This window comes from Ranitomeya imitator, chromosome 7, assembly GCF_032444005.1.
Source record: "Ranitomeya imitator isolate aRanImi1 chromosome 7, aRanImi1.pri, whole genome shotgun sequence".
NCBI lineage: Eukaryota > Metazoa > Chordata > Amphibia > Anura > Dendrobatidae > Ranitomeya > Ranitomeya imitator.
The window spans coordinates 192,781,013-192,798,171 of NC_091288.1; the positions used below are offsets into that span (position 1 = coordinate 192,781,013).

The window sequence follows — 17,159 nt, forward strand, 5'->3', positions numbered from 1 at the left end:
CACAACACATCTAGATAAGTTCCGTGGGGGGTCTAGTTTCCAATATGGGGTCACTTGTGGGGGGTTTCTACTTTTTAGGTACATCAGGGGCTTTGGAAACGCAATGTGACGCCTGCAGACCAATCCATCTAAGTCTGCATTCCAAATGACCCTCCTTCCCTTCCGAGCTCTGCCATGCGCTCAAATGGTGGTTCCCCCCCAGATATGGGGTATCAGCGTACTCAGGACAAATTGGACAACAACTTTTGGGGTCCAATTTCTCCTGTTACCCTTGGAAAAATACAAAACTGAAGGCTAAAATATAATTTTTGTGGAAAAAAAAAGGATTATTTGTTTTCACGGCTCTGCATTATAAACTGTAGTGAAATACTTGGGGGTTCAAAGCTCTCACAACACATCTAGATTAGTTCCTTAGGGGGTCTACTTTCCAAAATGGTGTCACTTGTTGGGGGGGGTTTCAATGTTTACGCACATCAGTGGCTCTCTAAACGCAACATGACGTCCCATCTCAATTCCAGTCAATTTTGCATTGAAAAGTCAAATGGCGCTCCTTCCATTCCGAGCTCTGCCATGCGCCCAAACAGTAGTTTACCCCCACATATCAGGTATCAGCGTACTTAGGACAAATTGTACAACAACTTTTAGGGTCCAATTTCTTCTCTTACCCTTGGAAAAATAAAAAATTGGGGGCGAAAAGATCATTTTTGTGAAAAAATATGATTTTTTATTTTTACGGCTCTGCATTATAAACTTCTGTGAAACACTTGGTGGGTCAAAGTGCTCACCACACATCTAGGTAAGTTCCTTAGGGGGTCAACTTTCCAAAATGGTGTCACTTGGGGGTTTCAATGTTTAGGCACATCAGTGGCTCTCTAAACGCAACATGGCGTCCCATCTCAATTCCTGTCAATTTTGCATTGAAAAGTCAAACAGCGCTCCTTCCCTTCTGAGCTCTCCCATGCACCCAGTGATTTACCCCCACATATGGGGTATCAGTGTACTCAGGACAAATTGTACAACAACTTTTGGGGTCTAATTTCTTCTTGTACCATTGGGAAATTTAAAAATTGGGGGCGAAAAGATCATTTTTGTGAAAAAATATGATTTTTCATTTTTACGGCTCTGCATTATAAACTTCTGTGAATCACTTAATGGGTCAAAGTGCTCATCATACATCTAGATAAGTTCCTTAGGGGGTCTACTTTGCAAAATGGTGTCACTTGTGGGGGGTTTCAATGTTTAGGCACATCAGGGGCTCTCCAAACTCAACATGGCGTCCCATCTCAATTCCAGTCAATTTTGCATTGAAAAGTCAAATGGCGCTCCTTCGCTTCCGAGCTCTGCCATGCGCCCAAACAGTGGTTTACCCCCACATATGGGGTATCGGCGTACTCAGGACAAATTGTGGAACAAATTTTGGGGTCTAATTTCTTCTCGTACCCTTGCAAAAATAAAAAATTGAGGGCGAAAAGATCATTTTTGTGAAAAAATATTATTTTTTATTTTTACGGCTCTGCATTATAAACTTCTGTGAAACACTTGGTGGGTCAAAGTGCTCACCACACATCTAGATAAGTTCCTTAGGGGGTCAACTTTCCAAAATGGTGTCACTTGTGGGGGGTTTCAATGTTTAGGCACATCAGTGGCTCTCCAAACGCAACATGGCGTTTCATCTTAATTATTGTCAATTTTGCATTGAAAAGTCAAACAGCACTCCTTCCCTTCCGAGCTCTCCCATGCACCCAAATAGTGATTTACCCCCACATATGGGGTATCAGTGTACTCAGGACAAGTTGTACAACAACTTTTGGGGTCTAATTTCTTCTCGTACCATTGGGAAATTAAAAAATTGTGGGCGAAAAATCATTTTTGTGAAAAAATATGATTTTTTATTTTTTCGGCTCTGCATTATAAACTTCTGTGAATCACTTAATGGGTCAAAGTGCTCATCATACATCTAGATAAGTTCCATAGGGGGTCTACTTTCCAAAATGGTGTTACTTGTGGGGGTTTCAATGTTTAGGCACATCAGGGGCTCTCCAAACGCAACATGGCGTCCCATCTCAATTCCAGTCAATTTTGCATTGAAAAGTCAAATGGCGCTCCTTCGCTTCCGAGCTCTGCCATGCGCCCAAACAGTGGTTTACCCCCACATATTGGGTATCGGCGTACTCAGGACTAATTGTGCAACAACTTTTGGGGTCAATTTTCTCCTGTAACCATGGTAAAATAAATCAAATTGGAGCTGAAATAAATTTTTTGTGAAAAAAAGTTAAATGTTCATTTTCATTTAAACATTCCAAAAATTCCTGTGAAACACCTGAAGGGTTAATAAACTTCTTGAATGTGGTTTTCAGCACCTTCAGGGGTGCAGTTTTTAGAATGGTGTCACACTTGGTTATTTTCTATCATATAGACCCCTCAAAATGACTTCAAATGAGATGTGGTCCCTAAAAAAAATGGTGTTGTAAAAATGAGAAATTGCTGGTCAACTTTTAACCCTTATAACTCCCTAACAAAAAAAAATTTGGTTCCAAAATTGTGCTGATGTAAAGTAGACATGGGGGAAATGTTACTTATTAAGTATTTTGTGTGACATATCTCTGTGATTTAATTGCATAAAAATTCAAAGTTGGAAAATTGCGAAATTTTCACCAAATTTCTGATTTTTTTCACAAATAAATGCAGGTAATATCAAAGAAATTTTACCACTATCATGAAGTACAATATGTCACGAGAAAACAATGTCAGAATCACCGGGATCCGTTGAAGCGTTCAAGATTTATAACCTCATAAATGCCTAATCCCTAAGGTGGCTAGCATATATGTAACCTCATAAATGGACAGTGGTCAGAATTGTAAAACTTGGCCCGGTCATTAACGTGCAAACCACCCTTGGGGGTCAAGGGGTTAAGCACTTTGTTTAAGCCATTAACTGGGAAGATTCCTTCTTAAATGGGACAGAGACCATCTCTCTTTGTTCCTAAAATCTCCAGCTTGCATGAAGGACTGTGATGCCATCAGGCTTGGACTGGCCCATAGGGGAACAGGGTAATCCCATGGTGGGCCCCCGTGCAGATCTTGGCCCACAAACCCACTATATGGGCAGTACTTGGCATAAATCACTTGATTCACTCTGTACAGAAAAAAGCAGCATCTCATCATTCATTAACCAAACTACTCAGCTTATTATTATATAGTGATTCAGGTACATTTGTAAACGAGAGTAGTATAGTATTTGTATGCAGGTGAATAGTGGGCCCCCCCATAGTCAATGTTATTAGTGGGCCCTTGGCAACCCAGTCCGATACTGGATACCATCGCTATGGACTATGTATTTTGAAGTGAATACCGTAAAGACTCCCTTTTGATTACATTAATACCCTTGTCAACTTGAAACTGTGCACACATACACTAAGAGGCCATAAGGGACACAGGGCTAGCACGCCACAACATCACCTGTGACATTCCTAATTTCTTTATTATTGGCTGGCCCTGGTACCTTTAACATCTAGTTCCCCCCTGGGCATTGCGTTGACTTTTCTGCCTTCACCTTTTTCGCCACCATTATCATATATATTTTTCTTTTTTTCCTTTGCTTCTTCTTCATCATCCGACTTCTTCTTCTACAACTTTCTTCTTCGGTTTTATCGTAATTTTCTTCATTCTCTCTTTCTTACTTTTCCTATTTTTCTGATCTTTTTCTTTTTTTGTCCTCACTTTCTCTATTATTTCTGTAACCATCATCTTTTTCTTTTCTCTTTCTTCATTTCTTCTTTCCTCTTACTTTTGCAACTTTTCTTCTTTCTCATTTTCTTCTTTCTCATTATTGGTAAAATTATTAAGGTGTATGAAAACTTTGGTTTTCAATTTACATGTATTGTCTTCTTTGTGGGTGTTTTTTATAAATGCAATTTTTAAATCACAGAATTAACCCCTTTCCAACATTGGGCGTAGTAGTATGCCCACGTCGGACTCCCTCCTTTTGATGTGGGCTCCGGCAGTGAGCCCACATCTTTCCCGACACAGATCAGCTGTTTTGAACAGCTGACATGTGCCCAGAACAGCTGGAATCGCGATCCTTCTGCGGCTATTAACCCGTTAAATTGCGCTGTCAAACTCTGACAGTGGCATTTAGCAAGCGCTTATGGAAATCGGGCCAGAAATCTGCCCATCGGTGACCCCCTTCACGTGATCGCGGGTCAATAATGGGTTGGCATGACAACCAGAGGCCTCCTGTAGACCTCTTTGGTTGTCACTGCCAGATTGCTATGAGTGCCACCTAGTGGTTGGCGCTCATAGCAAATGAGGTTTTCTGCTACATGCAGGCAATCTGATTATCGCCTGCATGCAGCAGAACCGTAGTCTCTCGTAGAGACTATTGAAGCATGCCAAAAGTGAAAAAAATGTGGTTAAAATATATATATATATATATATATCATTAAAATAAGAGTTCAAATCACCCCACTCAAAATAAAACAGTAAAAAAAATCAAACATAGACATGTTTGGTATCGTCGCGTTCAGAATTACCCAATCTATCAATAAAAAAAGGAGAAACCTGATCGCTAAATGGTGTAGTGAGAAAAAAAGTCAAAACGCCAGAATTACCTTTTTTTGTTCGCCGTAACATTGCATTAAAACGCAATAATGGGCGATCTAAGGATCGTATCTACCCCAAAATGGTATAATTAAAAACATCATCTCGGTGCGCAAAAAAAAAGGCATAGCCGACTCAAGATCACAAAAAATTGAGACGCTATAGGTATTGGAAAATGGCGCAATTATTATTTTTCAAGAAACTTTGGAATTGTTTTCACCACTTAGATAAAAAAAGAACCTAGACATGTTAGGTGTCTAGGAACTCATAATGACCTGGAGAAACATATTGACAGGTCAGTTTTAGCATTTATTGAACCTAGCAAAAATGCAAAAGAAAAAACAACTGTGGGATTTTTGTGCAATTTCACCGCACTTTGAAATTTCTTCCCATTTTCAGGACATGATATGTTAAAACCAATGATGTCGTTCAAAAGTAGAACACGTCCCGCAAAAAACAATCTCTCAAACAGCCATATTGATGGAAAAATAAAAAAAGTTATGGCTCTGGGAAGAAGGAGAGTACAAAAGGAAAGCGCAAAAACAAAAATATTGGAGATCATGAAGGGGTTAAACTTCTTCAACTTTTAAAGAAACCACTTGTTGGATTGTTCAGATTACTAAAGGCTGTTTTCTGTTCAGTATGATTAATTAATACTTGCCAAAGCTTTTCATATTTAACTATATTTTAGGTATCATATTTTCCAAAGGAGAAACATGGAGATCCATGAGGAGGTTCACGCTATCAACACTTCGAGACTTTGGAATGGGGAAGAAAAGTGTGGAAGCCAGAATTCAAGATGAATTAATGCCCCTTATAGAAAGTTTTAGATCTCATAATGGTAAGATACATCATCCACATTTATCTCATTGCTTCTATATAATCTAACTTCTTGTCTGTCACTTTCTACAACCCAGTCTACAAAATCCACATTGTCAATCCCCAACACAGTTGAACTACAACATTATTCAGAGGGGTTTTGTAAACCCCCATTCACATATAGTAGAGGGTACAGCACAAAGTGTGAGGTTTTTGCTCTATATTTACATCACATTTTCCTGCATTAGGATTTTAATTGGGTATAGGTTGGCTCCAACTATCACTTGTATGTGTGTTTGTTTCAATAATCTATAGTCATTACTGATGGTAGTTTTGACCTGAGGTTACAATATCTGGAGCATTTTTTTTAGTTTTTCTTTTTCATATTTTAATTTACTGTATATCTATATTTGTGTTATTTTAGGCAAACCATTCAATATTCTCATGCTGATAAACAGTGCAGTTTCCAATGTAATCTGCTCTATTATCTTTGGGAAAAGGTTTGAGTACGATGACCCAACGTTTGAAAAATTAATAAAACTATTAGATGAAAATGTCAAACTGGTCGGAACACCCAAAGTGATGGTAAGAAAACCTTCAGATCTAATTTCTAAACTTTTCATTGATTTCTCAGAATAGTTTCAGGGTCACCTTTAGGACTAATTGTAGTGCAATCATGAGCTCAGACAAATAGACCCAAACTCATCTTTTGTTTCTCACCCAATACCCTCCAGATGTTTCAGTTATGAAATAAAAGTGTCCTATATGTAGATGATGATGTACAAACTTGGTTTCGAATATGGTTCATAATAATTAATGTACAATATCCAATTAATATTCTGATTCCCCTTTCTTAAATTTAGTGGGTTATTGTGCTGGAGCAGAACAGTCCTCAGACTTTCACCAAATACAGTGGGTGTAATATGAACATAATAGGGAGTTTAAGGAAACAGACTGCTATGGAGGCTAGATAATACTGATTGTGTTCCTCTATTGATTTATTATTTCTATAGCACCTACATATTTCACAGCTCTTCACATTTTAGAGGAGACTTCTACAGACAATAAAGACATTACAGAATTACAGAATAACTCAGATAATAAGAGGAGTGAAGGCCCTGCTCGCAAGCTTATAATATATGAGGAAATATGAATTTATCAATATAATAATTAGGTACTCACATAACGCTGCATGAACCGGTCACCAGCCAGTATGTGCACAAATACTGACACAGAGGGCTATTAAGTGCATAGAACATATGTGAATAGATGCTACTAGGCTCCTGATTTTGCAGAAAATTTTGTATGTGCAAAAAGGGGATAGTTCGATAAGTGAGGAGAGGTGAAAGGCCAGTCTGAAGAAACGTGTTTTTAGGCCATGCTTAAAACTGGGAGTATTGGAAATTCATCTACCGTATATACCCGAGTATAAGCCGACCCCCCTAATTTTGCTACAAAAAACTGGGAAAACTTAAATGACTCGAGTATAAGCCTAGGGTGGAAAATGCAGCAGCTACCGGTAAATTTCAAAAATAAAAATAGATATCAGTAAAAGTAAAATTAATTGAGACATCAGCAGGATAAGTGTTTTTGAATATCCATATTGAATCCGGAGCCCCATATTATGCTCCATACAGTTCATGATGGGCTCCATAAGATGCTCCATATTAAAATATGCCCCATATAATGCTGCACAAATGTTGATTATGACCCCATAAGATGCTCCATACAGACATTTTCCCCGTATAATGCTGCACAAATGTTGATTATGACCCCATAAGATGCTCCATACAGATATTTGCCCCATATAATGCTGCACATGGCCACATAAGATGCTCCATACAGATATTTGCCTCATATAATGCTCCACAAATGTTGATTATGACCCCATAAGATGCGCCATAAAGATATTTGCCCCCATATAATGCTGCACATGGTCCCATAAGATGCTCCATACAGATATTTGCCCCATATAACGCTGCACATGGCCACATAAGATGCTCCATACAGATATTTGCCCCTTATAATGCTGAACATAACCCCATAAGATGCCCCATACAGATATTTGCCCCATATCATGCTGCACATGGCCCCATACAGATGCCCCATACAGATATTTGCCCCCATATCATGCTGCACATGGCTCCATACAGATGCCCCATACAGATATTTGCCCCCATATCATGCTGCACATGGCCACATAAGATGCTCCATACAGATATTTGCCCCCATATCATGCTGCACATGGCCCCATACAGATGCCCCATACAGATATTTGCCCCCATATCATGCTGCACATGGTCACATAAGATGCCCCATACAGATATTTGCCCCATATAATGCTGCACATGGCCCCATACAGATGCCCCATACAGATATTTGTCCCCATATCATGCTGCACATGGCCACATAAGATGCCCCATACAGATATTTGCCCCCATATCATGCTGCACATGGCCACATAAGATGCCCCATACAGATATTTGCCCCCATATAATGCTGCACATGGCCACATAAGATGCCCCATACAGATATTTGCCCCATATGCTGTTGCTGCGATTAAAAAAATAAAAAAATTACATACTCACCTCTCAGGCCCCCGGCACTTGCTATACTCACCTTTCCCGTTCCACCGCTGACCGCCGCTGTGTCTTCCCATCCTCTGCGCCAACGTTCAGGAAGAGGGTGGCATGCACTAATTACATCACTGCGCCCTCTGACCTGAGGGTCACTGCGGAAGACACAGCGGCGCCGACGGTGAAACGAGGAGCAGGTGAGTATCGCGCACTGCCCCTGTCATACATACCTGCTCCTGGCACCGTCGCTGCACGTCTTTTCCCCGACGCCGCATTTTCTTCCTGTAGTGAGCGGTCACCGTTACCGCTCATTACAGTAATGAATATGCGACTCTGCCTCTATGGGAGGTGGAGCCGCATATTCAATACTGTAATGAGCGGTACCATGTGACCGCTCACTACAGGAAGAAGCTGCAGTGCTGGAAGAAGCAGGGACGTGCAGGGACCGCGCCAGGAGTAGATGAGTATAATTAGACAGCCCCCGCTCCCCCTTCCCTGCCCACCCCTGGGTATGACTCGAGTATAAACCGAGAGGGGGACTTTCAGCCCAAAAAAGTGGGCTGAAAATCCCGGCCTATACTCGAATATATACAGTAATTGTCCGGGGTAGTGCTTTCCCAAAAAATTTGTGAAGCACGTGATAAGTCTTCGAGACAGGAGTGGGAGGTTTGGATTATTGAGGATGTTAGTTTTAGGTCATTAGCAGTACGGAGGGCAGTGACAGGAGGTGAACTTTATAACTACGAACACAGCAGAGCGCTCACGCTGTCTTTTCACAGCATGAGAACCGTGGCTCTCTGACTGGCGTGCTTGACTTAATCGCCAATCAGATGCGCTACGCCGGTGTTTCCCACGCTGTCACAGAGCGTGGGAAACACCAGCTTTTGTGCTGTGTACAGTATGTTTGGCTATATTCAGTGATTAAATTGCCGAATATTGCAAACTCAGTAATCGTGAGCCGAACCAAATATTGAAATATTCGCTCATCTCTAGTCACTAGTCATTGTAATCCTGCCTCTGATGATATAGAGTCTGCTTCAAACGCTTCCTGAAAGCACAGGAAGTATGAGGCTAAAAATGCCCCAGTGGCCAGTGTGAAAATTACAAGATTACTATTGTATTTTTTTTTTTTAAATAAAGATCTTAATAGTAAAAAGAAAAAAAATGTAACACAAACTGTAGATTATATTGGTCATTTTCTGATGATAGCTTCCCTATAAATGAATTATTTTTAGGTGAAAAACTAGACACTGCTGAAGCATTACATTTTCATAAAAAGGAGACCCTTTTTCTAATCCAAGTTAATGCCTATGATTAATTGATTGATGTGACTTGTCCTTTCTTTGATAAGGTTTGAACAACGCTCCACAGAGATCATCATTACTCTTATCAGTTCTTGTCTCCAATGAGGGTCACCACCTAAATCTGTCTCTCACTCACCCACACACAGGACCAATGAGCCTACCCGTATGCTTTTTAGAATATGGAATCCAGTGGAGAACCTGGAGGAAACCCATGCAAGCCTACAAGGAGAACATATTAACTTAGGGTATTTTGTGGATAAATCGTATCAATTTCACTAAATTTGTGCTGTGTCCGTTTTTCACTGATTAATGTTGGCAGAAGCCAGGGAAACTTGTGTTTTTTTCTCATATGAAAAAAATGGAAGACACGCATGAATGGTAAAAATAAAAATCCATCCACAAGGACCAAAAATGTATACAATTGAATCCACTATACTGGTAAAAGTGATGTAGAAAGAAAAACTGAACGGGGCCTAATTCAGAGGTTACACCTGCCTGGATTCTAACCTAGGCTTCTAGTGATGTAGGGTGGAGCGCCACTGACTGCTCCCAATATACACTGTTATTGAATGTATTATTTGTTGCAAGAAAATCTAAAGAGGAATTGTTGATTTCCACAGCTGTATGACTATTATCCTTTCCTCGGATCACTCCTTGGCCTACATAAGAAACTAAAACAGAACTTGCAAGATGTGAAAAATTTTATTTCCCAATGTTCGATGAATCGACGATTGGATTTAGATGCAAATGACGTCACAGGATACATCGATGCATATCTTCTGAAGCAGGAACAGGTGCGTTAATGGTGCATATGTTACCTTAGTTTTCTCTTATGAGATCAAAGGGTGTGATATCAATTATTCTAGGAACATCTGAGGATTTTACTACCTAATTTGTCACGGTTGGTTTTAGGCGACATGTGACCCTGTGGCTGAAAGTAAAAGTGAGACTGTAAATGTTAGGGCTAGCGGAACGCACCGAATAATAAAGAGACTGATACGAGGTGCAGAGATGGTACCTGCTACTATGTAATGGCTGATGGATACTTAGCTCACACGTGGGTCAGACTTCACCCCGTGTGAAATGGTAGCGAGCTCTGTTGCTTCAGAGTCGCGCAATACGCTGCACCCTGTTAGCAGTCACAAGGTGCAGCTGCAAGACACTCGTGGGATACCTAAGAATCACCCCCACTAATCTGGTGATTGAACTGGCTCTGGCTCGGTGGCTTTTGAGCCCGCGCCTGAGGACTCCCCGAGTCAGATGCACAGACCAAGCGGGAATTCCCACCCTATACTGACGGTTGTCAGAAGAGCGCACTGATGGTGCACGGTGCCGTAGAGACGGGCACTGCAACGGGTGCTTAGTGTGCAGATAACACTGTCAGGTGCTAGATAGCTTCCACCATTTGCGAGCAGTCAACAACACGAGGAATGGGAATAATTAAGGAGCTTTCATCCATCGACAGTCATTCATCTACACACACACATTGTAAAGGTTTACACTAGCGCGTGGCCGAGCGGCCATACAAATCTTTTATAGCAGTAGCGCTCCAGGACCTTCCTGATGGTCCAATAGGAGCCGCAACAGGACCTAAGCATGTAACCCCTGACCTCCAATGAGAGGTCGCCCCGTGGGCATGCTCAGTGTGGGAAAAGCAGGACTTAGTCCCTAAAATGCCTGCTCGCCGCTGAACAGTGCTGGCTACAAAGGCAGAGCCTGGAAAGCTAGATGGACCCAAGCATACAGCATCAGCTTGAGCCAGACGCTGGGATCGATGTCTCTGCTGAGCAGGTTCCACTGTGGCTGGAGGAGAATGGGAGACCGCAGTGGACATGGATCGAGATTCTCCCTGTGCAGCGGCGGGAACTCAACACCTAACAGTAAATGCTGAATTATTATACCAACAACACAATCATATAATAATTACCAATTAGACACACAACGCACAGGGATATCAATCAGTAAAACCAGTGACCATCAGGAGATATGTATAAACTCATTCCATGTGCAAAACACACATTATATAAACCTATAAAAAATTGAACATACTAGAGCTTAACATACAAAAATACCATAAATTTTATTGATAATAATGAAAACATCTTTTTATATTAAACAGCAATGATGGAGATGGTACGACAATAAAGGCACCATAGACCAGAGGCAAAATATCACAAACATAAAGCCCACTGCCACCCTAATCATTAACCGCATGGATGGAAAGTTTCTCTCGCCTCAACGGCATAATATTCATACCTCCATAGATAGGTCAATAGTATATAGCAGCATAGTGCCGGGCACTAAGAAAACAAACTTGTAGCCTTTACATTACCTCTGGTCCGATGGTGTCACAACCCCAATGGGAAAATGCCCAGTTCTGAGGACCCCTTCTCAGTAGGGACCTAGTTATTCCCACTCGTCCCCTGACGACCAGAGTCGCATGCTAAAAAATAACGGACAGATTTTTCTGAATGCCCTAAAATGGTCCTTCGCCGGTGAAAATTAATCAGGGAGGGCCATTACAGGTTTGGGGGAGATGAACTGTACATCAGAGGGTGCCGACGTCACAGCTCATGCCAGCAGTAGATGGCTGTAGGAGGCAGGGCTGCCACCAGGAATTTCAGGGCCCCATACTGGCAAAATTTTGGGGGTCCCCTTGAGACTCTGCCCAGGCTCCACCCCAGCTCCGCCCCCACCCATCGAACCTTCCACAATCCCACTGCCCACTCTTGGAAAAACTCCACTTCTGCATCCCATCCTCACCAACCACACATTATCAGTTCCCATCGAATACCATATCGCATACATAGCCAACAGCTTTTGTTTTGGCCAAAAGATTGTTTTCATCCACCACCACAACAAGGCAGACTCTTTTGGGACGGTAATACTCTACTCTAACCTCTTAAAAATTTCTTTAAATATCCAATACTCTTTTAGGTCGATTTTTTAATTTTCTTCAACGGAATGAGTCACATTCATTTTCTTAAATGACCAATAACACCATATGCAAGGGACAAATACCGTCACGCCATAACAAGTCCATGTATTACCATCACATAGTGACCGAATAATACCACATCAAGGGACAAATAACATCACACCGTAATCAGACAAAATATTACCACCATATAGTGAACAGATAATAATGACGAACTGAAAAGATCTGCCATAAAGTGTATGTCCGAATGTTCCACTGTTGAATGGAAAAAATTGGGACCCAGCGGTGGCATCCAGAAAAGGAACGGTGACAAAGCATGTGCCACTCTCCATTCATTTCTATAGGAACTCCAAAAATTTCTGAATGACCCAGGTGGGACCTTTATGTGTGTAACATACTGTAGATGATATATCCCATCAATATGCCATAAATATCCCTGTTGGGCAGGGAACTTTCTAATTACATGGTCAAGATATGCAGACATACACCTGTACTTTAGTCAGAGATAAGTTTACGCTAATATAACCTTATACCCTTATTATTACTAACCTTATTATTATTAAACTTATTATTACGCTCGGACTTTATAAGTCTACAGCACTGATCAGACCATTCTTGGGAGAGGTAACAAGTAGTGATGAGCGAGTATACTCGTTGCTCGGGTTTTCCAGAGCACGCTCGGTTGGTCTCCGAGTATTTGTGACTGCTTGGAGATTTAGTTTTCCTTGGGGCAGCTAGATGATTTGCGGCTACTAGACAGCTTGATTACATGTGGGGATTCCCTAGCAACCAGGCAACCCCCACATGTGCTCGTGCTGGTTAGAAGCTGTAAATCATGCAGTTGAGTCAAGAAAAACTAAATCTCCTAACACTAACAAATACTTGGAGATCACCCGAGCGTGCTCTGGAAAACCCGAGCAACGAGTATATTCGCTCATGACTAGTAACAAGGACCTTTCTGCCGTCTTCATTTGTCTTTGATAGTGGATACTTGGAAACCATTATGGAGGTTTTTTTTTGCATTTTGTCGTTCCTCTGTTATTTCTCCTGAAAATCTATGAATAAACTGACAAATGGCTGATACCATTCATCTGTGTCCCTATCCAGTCTAATCTTGGCTGATCACTGCTGACAGTATCAGACTGTATGGACGCATCATATTTAGGAGGGTAATGGTGACCCCTAGATGTCAGTTAGGCCTGGGGTACAGATTTTGCAATGTGACTGATTGATTTAACCCATCAAGTGACAGTTGCAGTTCTAAGAATTGCACGGCACGCAGTAAATTGCTTTGTACAGCAGCTGTTGCCCTAGAGGTAACAACAGGTGTGTCTGCTTAGGCCAGGCGCTCTGCGCACATTTCCAGGAGTAGCAATAGAGGAACTGCTGCACAACAAAGGGTCCACAGGCTTTATATATGTAATAGGGTGCAGGGTTGAGTATGTCACCACGGAACAGACAGACGAACTGTTGAAGGGGATTTATTAACAGGGGTAAAATTCTCCTCGCAGGGAGTAAACAGGGGGTTAATAGAGACAAATCAAACAGTAAGCAGTTAAGCGGAATCAAAAGAGTTAACGAGTGTTCTTGTAACTTATCAGTCCAGGGAGGTCCTGACAGGAGGGTCCTTTATCCCACGTGGGTACAGTCACCAGCAGGGCTTGAGATCCTGAAGTCTCTTCTCTGTCTCCTGGAAACTCCGGGGTTAAGCCTCTGCAGCCTGTTCTCCCTGTGCAGCTGGAAGCAGGAAGTCACACAGCCACTCTGCTGGAGTCTCTGGATATTAGGCTGACAGTCTCTCTCTCTGCAGCACGAACACACACACACTGAGCAGTTTCCTTAGTCACACTCAGGGGTCCTGGCTTGTCACTGCGGTCACCGGGGCTGCGTGCTCAGGTCACTGTAAGGGGATACGTCGTCTCTGATTATGGAGGCTTCCAAGTCCCCACTCTCATTCCAGCCTTAGTGCCCTCACGGGGAGCACTCTGTCATGGGGAGCGCGGCTCTGCAGCCTGCTTTCTCTCTGGCACGCTGTCTCCTCTTTCTCACGCGCTCTGCTCTCCCTCACTTTTCTGACCACACCCCTGTCTCTTCCTCCCTGCCCCAGCCGTCACATGGTCCCTTCTGTCCAGGGCAGAAAGTCTTCCCCCCGACAACCCAGCTGTCTAAGTGGTTCCAGGTAAGGAGCAGGGAAAGCAACCTCCTTACATATATTACAGGGGTTGTCCACTACTAAGACAACCCCTTCTTGATGTAAATGTTTGGCACCAATAAAATAATAAAGCCTATATTCACCTCCCGTGCTGGCGCCGTTCCCGCAGTGTCAGCAGTCGCTCTCCCCGGGGTTCTCATGTGGTGTTGTGTGTCACACATGTAATAGTTTGTGAAAATATAAAAAGAGACCTCAGCGACCATATAAAACTGACATGATAATCAGCGTGGACCCTGACCGCACTCATCTCTAAACCTACATATACAGTAGTGAAATATCAGCTGTTTTACTGCGTGGATTATTGCGTCCATTATATAACGACGATAATGATAAATATGAGAATGCAGAAATACTGGATTCCACCAGTGCTCTGAAGATGTTCACACACTGCTTTTTTTAAGCCAGTTTTCTGCTATGAAAAATGGAGTGTTGGCAGGAAAAATGCTGTGCACATTATGTGCATTTTTGATGCATTCATTTAAAAAGGTAAAAGAAATGCAGCAAAAACACTGGAAGGGTATGTGCACAAGTTGCAGATTCTCTGCAGATCTGCAGCGTTTTTTGAGGTGCAGAAACGCTGCAGATCCGCATTTGATTGACAGTACAATGTAAATCAATGAAAAAAAAAATGCTGTGTACACTTTGCGGAAAATCCGCTGCGGAAACACTGCGGTTTAAAAGAAATAGCATGTCACTTCTTTTTTGTGAATCTGCAGCGTTTTTGTACCCATTCCATTATAGAAAACCGCAGGGGTAAAAACCGCAGCAAATCCGCAAGAAAACCGCACCAAAAACGCACAAAAAACGCTGCGGAACCGCAACAAAAAACGCAACAAATCCGCAGGTGCGTTTTCTGCCAGGAGAGGCAGAATCCGCACCAGAAATTTCCTAACAGAAAAAAGCCAAATTTAAATGAAAATCAGATTTCTCTACCATGCTCACAAAACTAGTGTGGGAGCTTCACGGAGAGAATCACCAATATCAATTTAACACTCCACAATATAGAAAAATCCATCAAAAATTGGAGTACATGTCCATAAATACTCAAAGAGATTTTTATTACATTGTCAATAAATACAAAACATATTAGCATTAACAGGTCAATACTACAAATTCAAACAGCCAAATGAGGAAGCTGACGAAGCTGACGCGAAACGCGCGTTGGGGCCACAGCGTGGAGCGTCCTAATTGCCAATAGCTGGGTAAGGTCCTACAAGCACATCTATATGTATTAATATACTTTGTGGAGAGGGTTTCTTGAGCCTATGCGCAGGGCTCTGTATACCTGATTATGCTATTGCTGTAATTCGTGTTGGAACTTTCCGGTACTGTGATCTTGGCCCAGCTAATAATTGCACTAAGCACTTTGAATAAGTATTTTTTGGCATTAGGCTTATCCACGCTGTGTCTTTCCATCTTATTGCTACCATCATTCCTCATTTGGCTGTTTGAATTTGTAGTATTGACCTGTTAATGCTAATATGTTTTGTATTTATTGACAATGTAATAAAAATCTCTTTGAGTATTTATGGACATGTACTCCAATTTTTGATGGATTTTTCAGAAATTTCCTAAGCCTAATCCGCAACGTGTGCACATAGCCGAAGAATTGACATGCTGCATTTTTTTCAAAAGAACGCACAACACAAGAAAAAAAAATGTTGTGGCTACTGTAAAATGCTCACTTGTATATACATACAGTAGACCGGTATATGACGTCTACTCACGCATTGTAGGTGAGGTGTGTTATTAAAGATGAGACTCTTCGAGGGAGATAATTCATGAACATACACACATGCATATGTTTCCACGTTCAGTATTACATCCAGATTAGCTGCGGATTGAACGCCGCGTACAACTGAGGCATTCAACCCGCAGCGTCCAGAGGTTACAGCATAGTGGAGGGCATTTTATGAAATCCCGTCTCCACTATGCGTGGTAACACGCATCCGGCGGCCCTGCGATTCCGGACATGCGGTGCGTCTTTATAGAATGCAGCATGTGCTCCGTCTCCGCAAGGTAAATCACAGGGTCCTATGTATGAGGTGCAGAGATTCCGGATGTGTGCAATGAACATATCTGGAATCACCGCGCATACAGAAGGGGGCGGCGCTTTGGGTGGAGCGGATTTTCCACTCAATCCAAAACGCCGGCAATCCGGCCCATGGACACATACCCTTAGGGTACAGAGCGCAGCGCTCATCTGCAGACATGGCCACTCTACAGTCACTCTACACTGATAGCACTATATACAGTACATATATATATATACACACACTGTACACTATACATTGCCTACACTATATACTGCAGATACAGTATTACATATACAAGGATCATCTCCAGTATTTCCATAGACACTTATTTGCAAACAAGAAAATACATATACTGCACACTATATATTACATACATTATATACACATACTATCGTACTCACACTATTATACATACTTACCTATCCTGCAGGGCCTTCACCACCTGCCCCATCATCCCAGCACAGCAGACAGACAGGGCAGAAGTCAATAGGACGAGCCCCCACTACAGCAGAAGACTAAGATGGCTGCTTCCTCTTCCAGTACAGACACTTGGTCTCCCCCTCCCCCGGTCCCGACTGCAGAAAGTGATGTGAGTACAGGGAGACACAGCAGTTTCCTAACCACTAACCAGTACTGGTGTTATGGAGGGACAGTGTAGTGTAGCCTAGTGCAGTG

At 42.1% G+C, this 17,159-nt stretch overlaps 1 protein-coding gene across 1 annotated transcript in view; it reads left to right on the plus strand.

Moving 5' to 3' along the window:
• LOC138645176 (cytochrome P450 2K1-like) overlaps window positions 1–17,159 on the plus strand; it is a 32,754-nt gene that overhangs the window by 4,967 nt on the left and 10,628 nt on the right. The window contains exons 3-5 of the mRNA XM_069734276.1: window positions 5,291–5,440; window positions 5,843–6,003; window positions 9,919–10,092. Coding sequence (XP_069590377.1) covers window positions 5,291–5,440; window positions 5,843–6,003; window positions 9,919–10,092 — 485 coding nt within the window. The remainder of the gene's footprint in view (window positions 1–5,290; window positions 5,441–5,842; window positions 6,004–9,918; window positions 10,093–17,159) is intronic.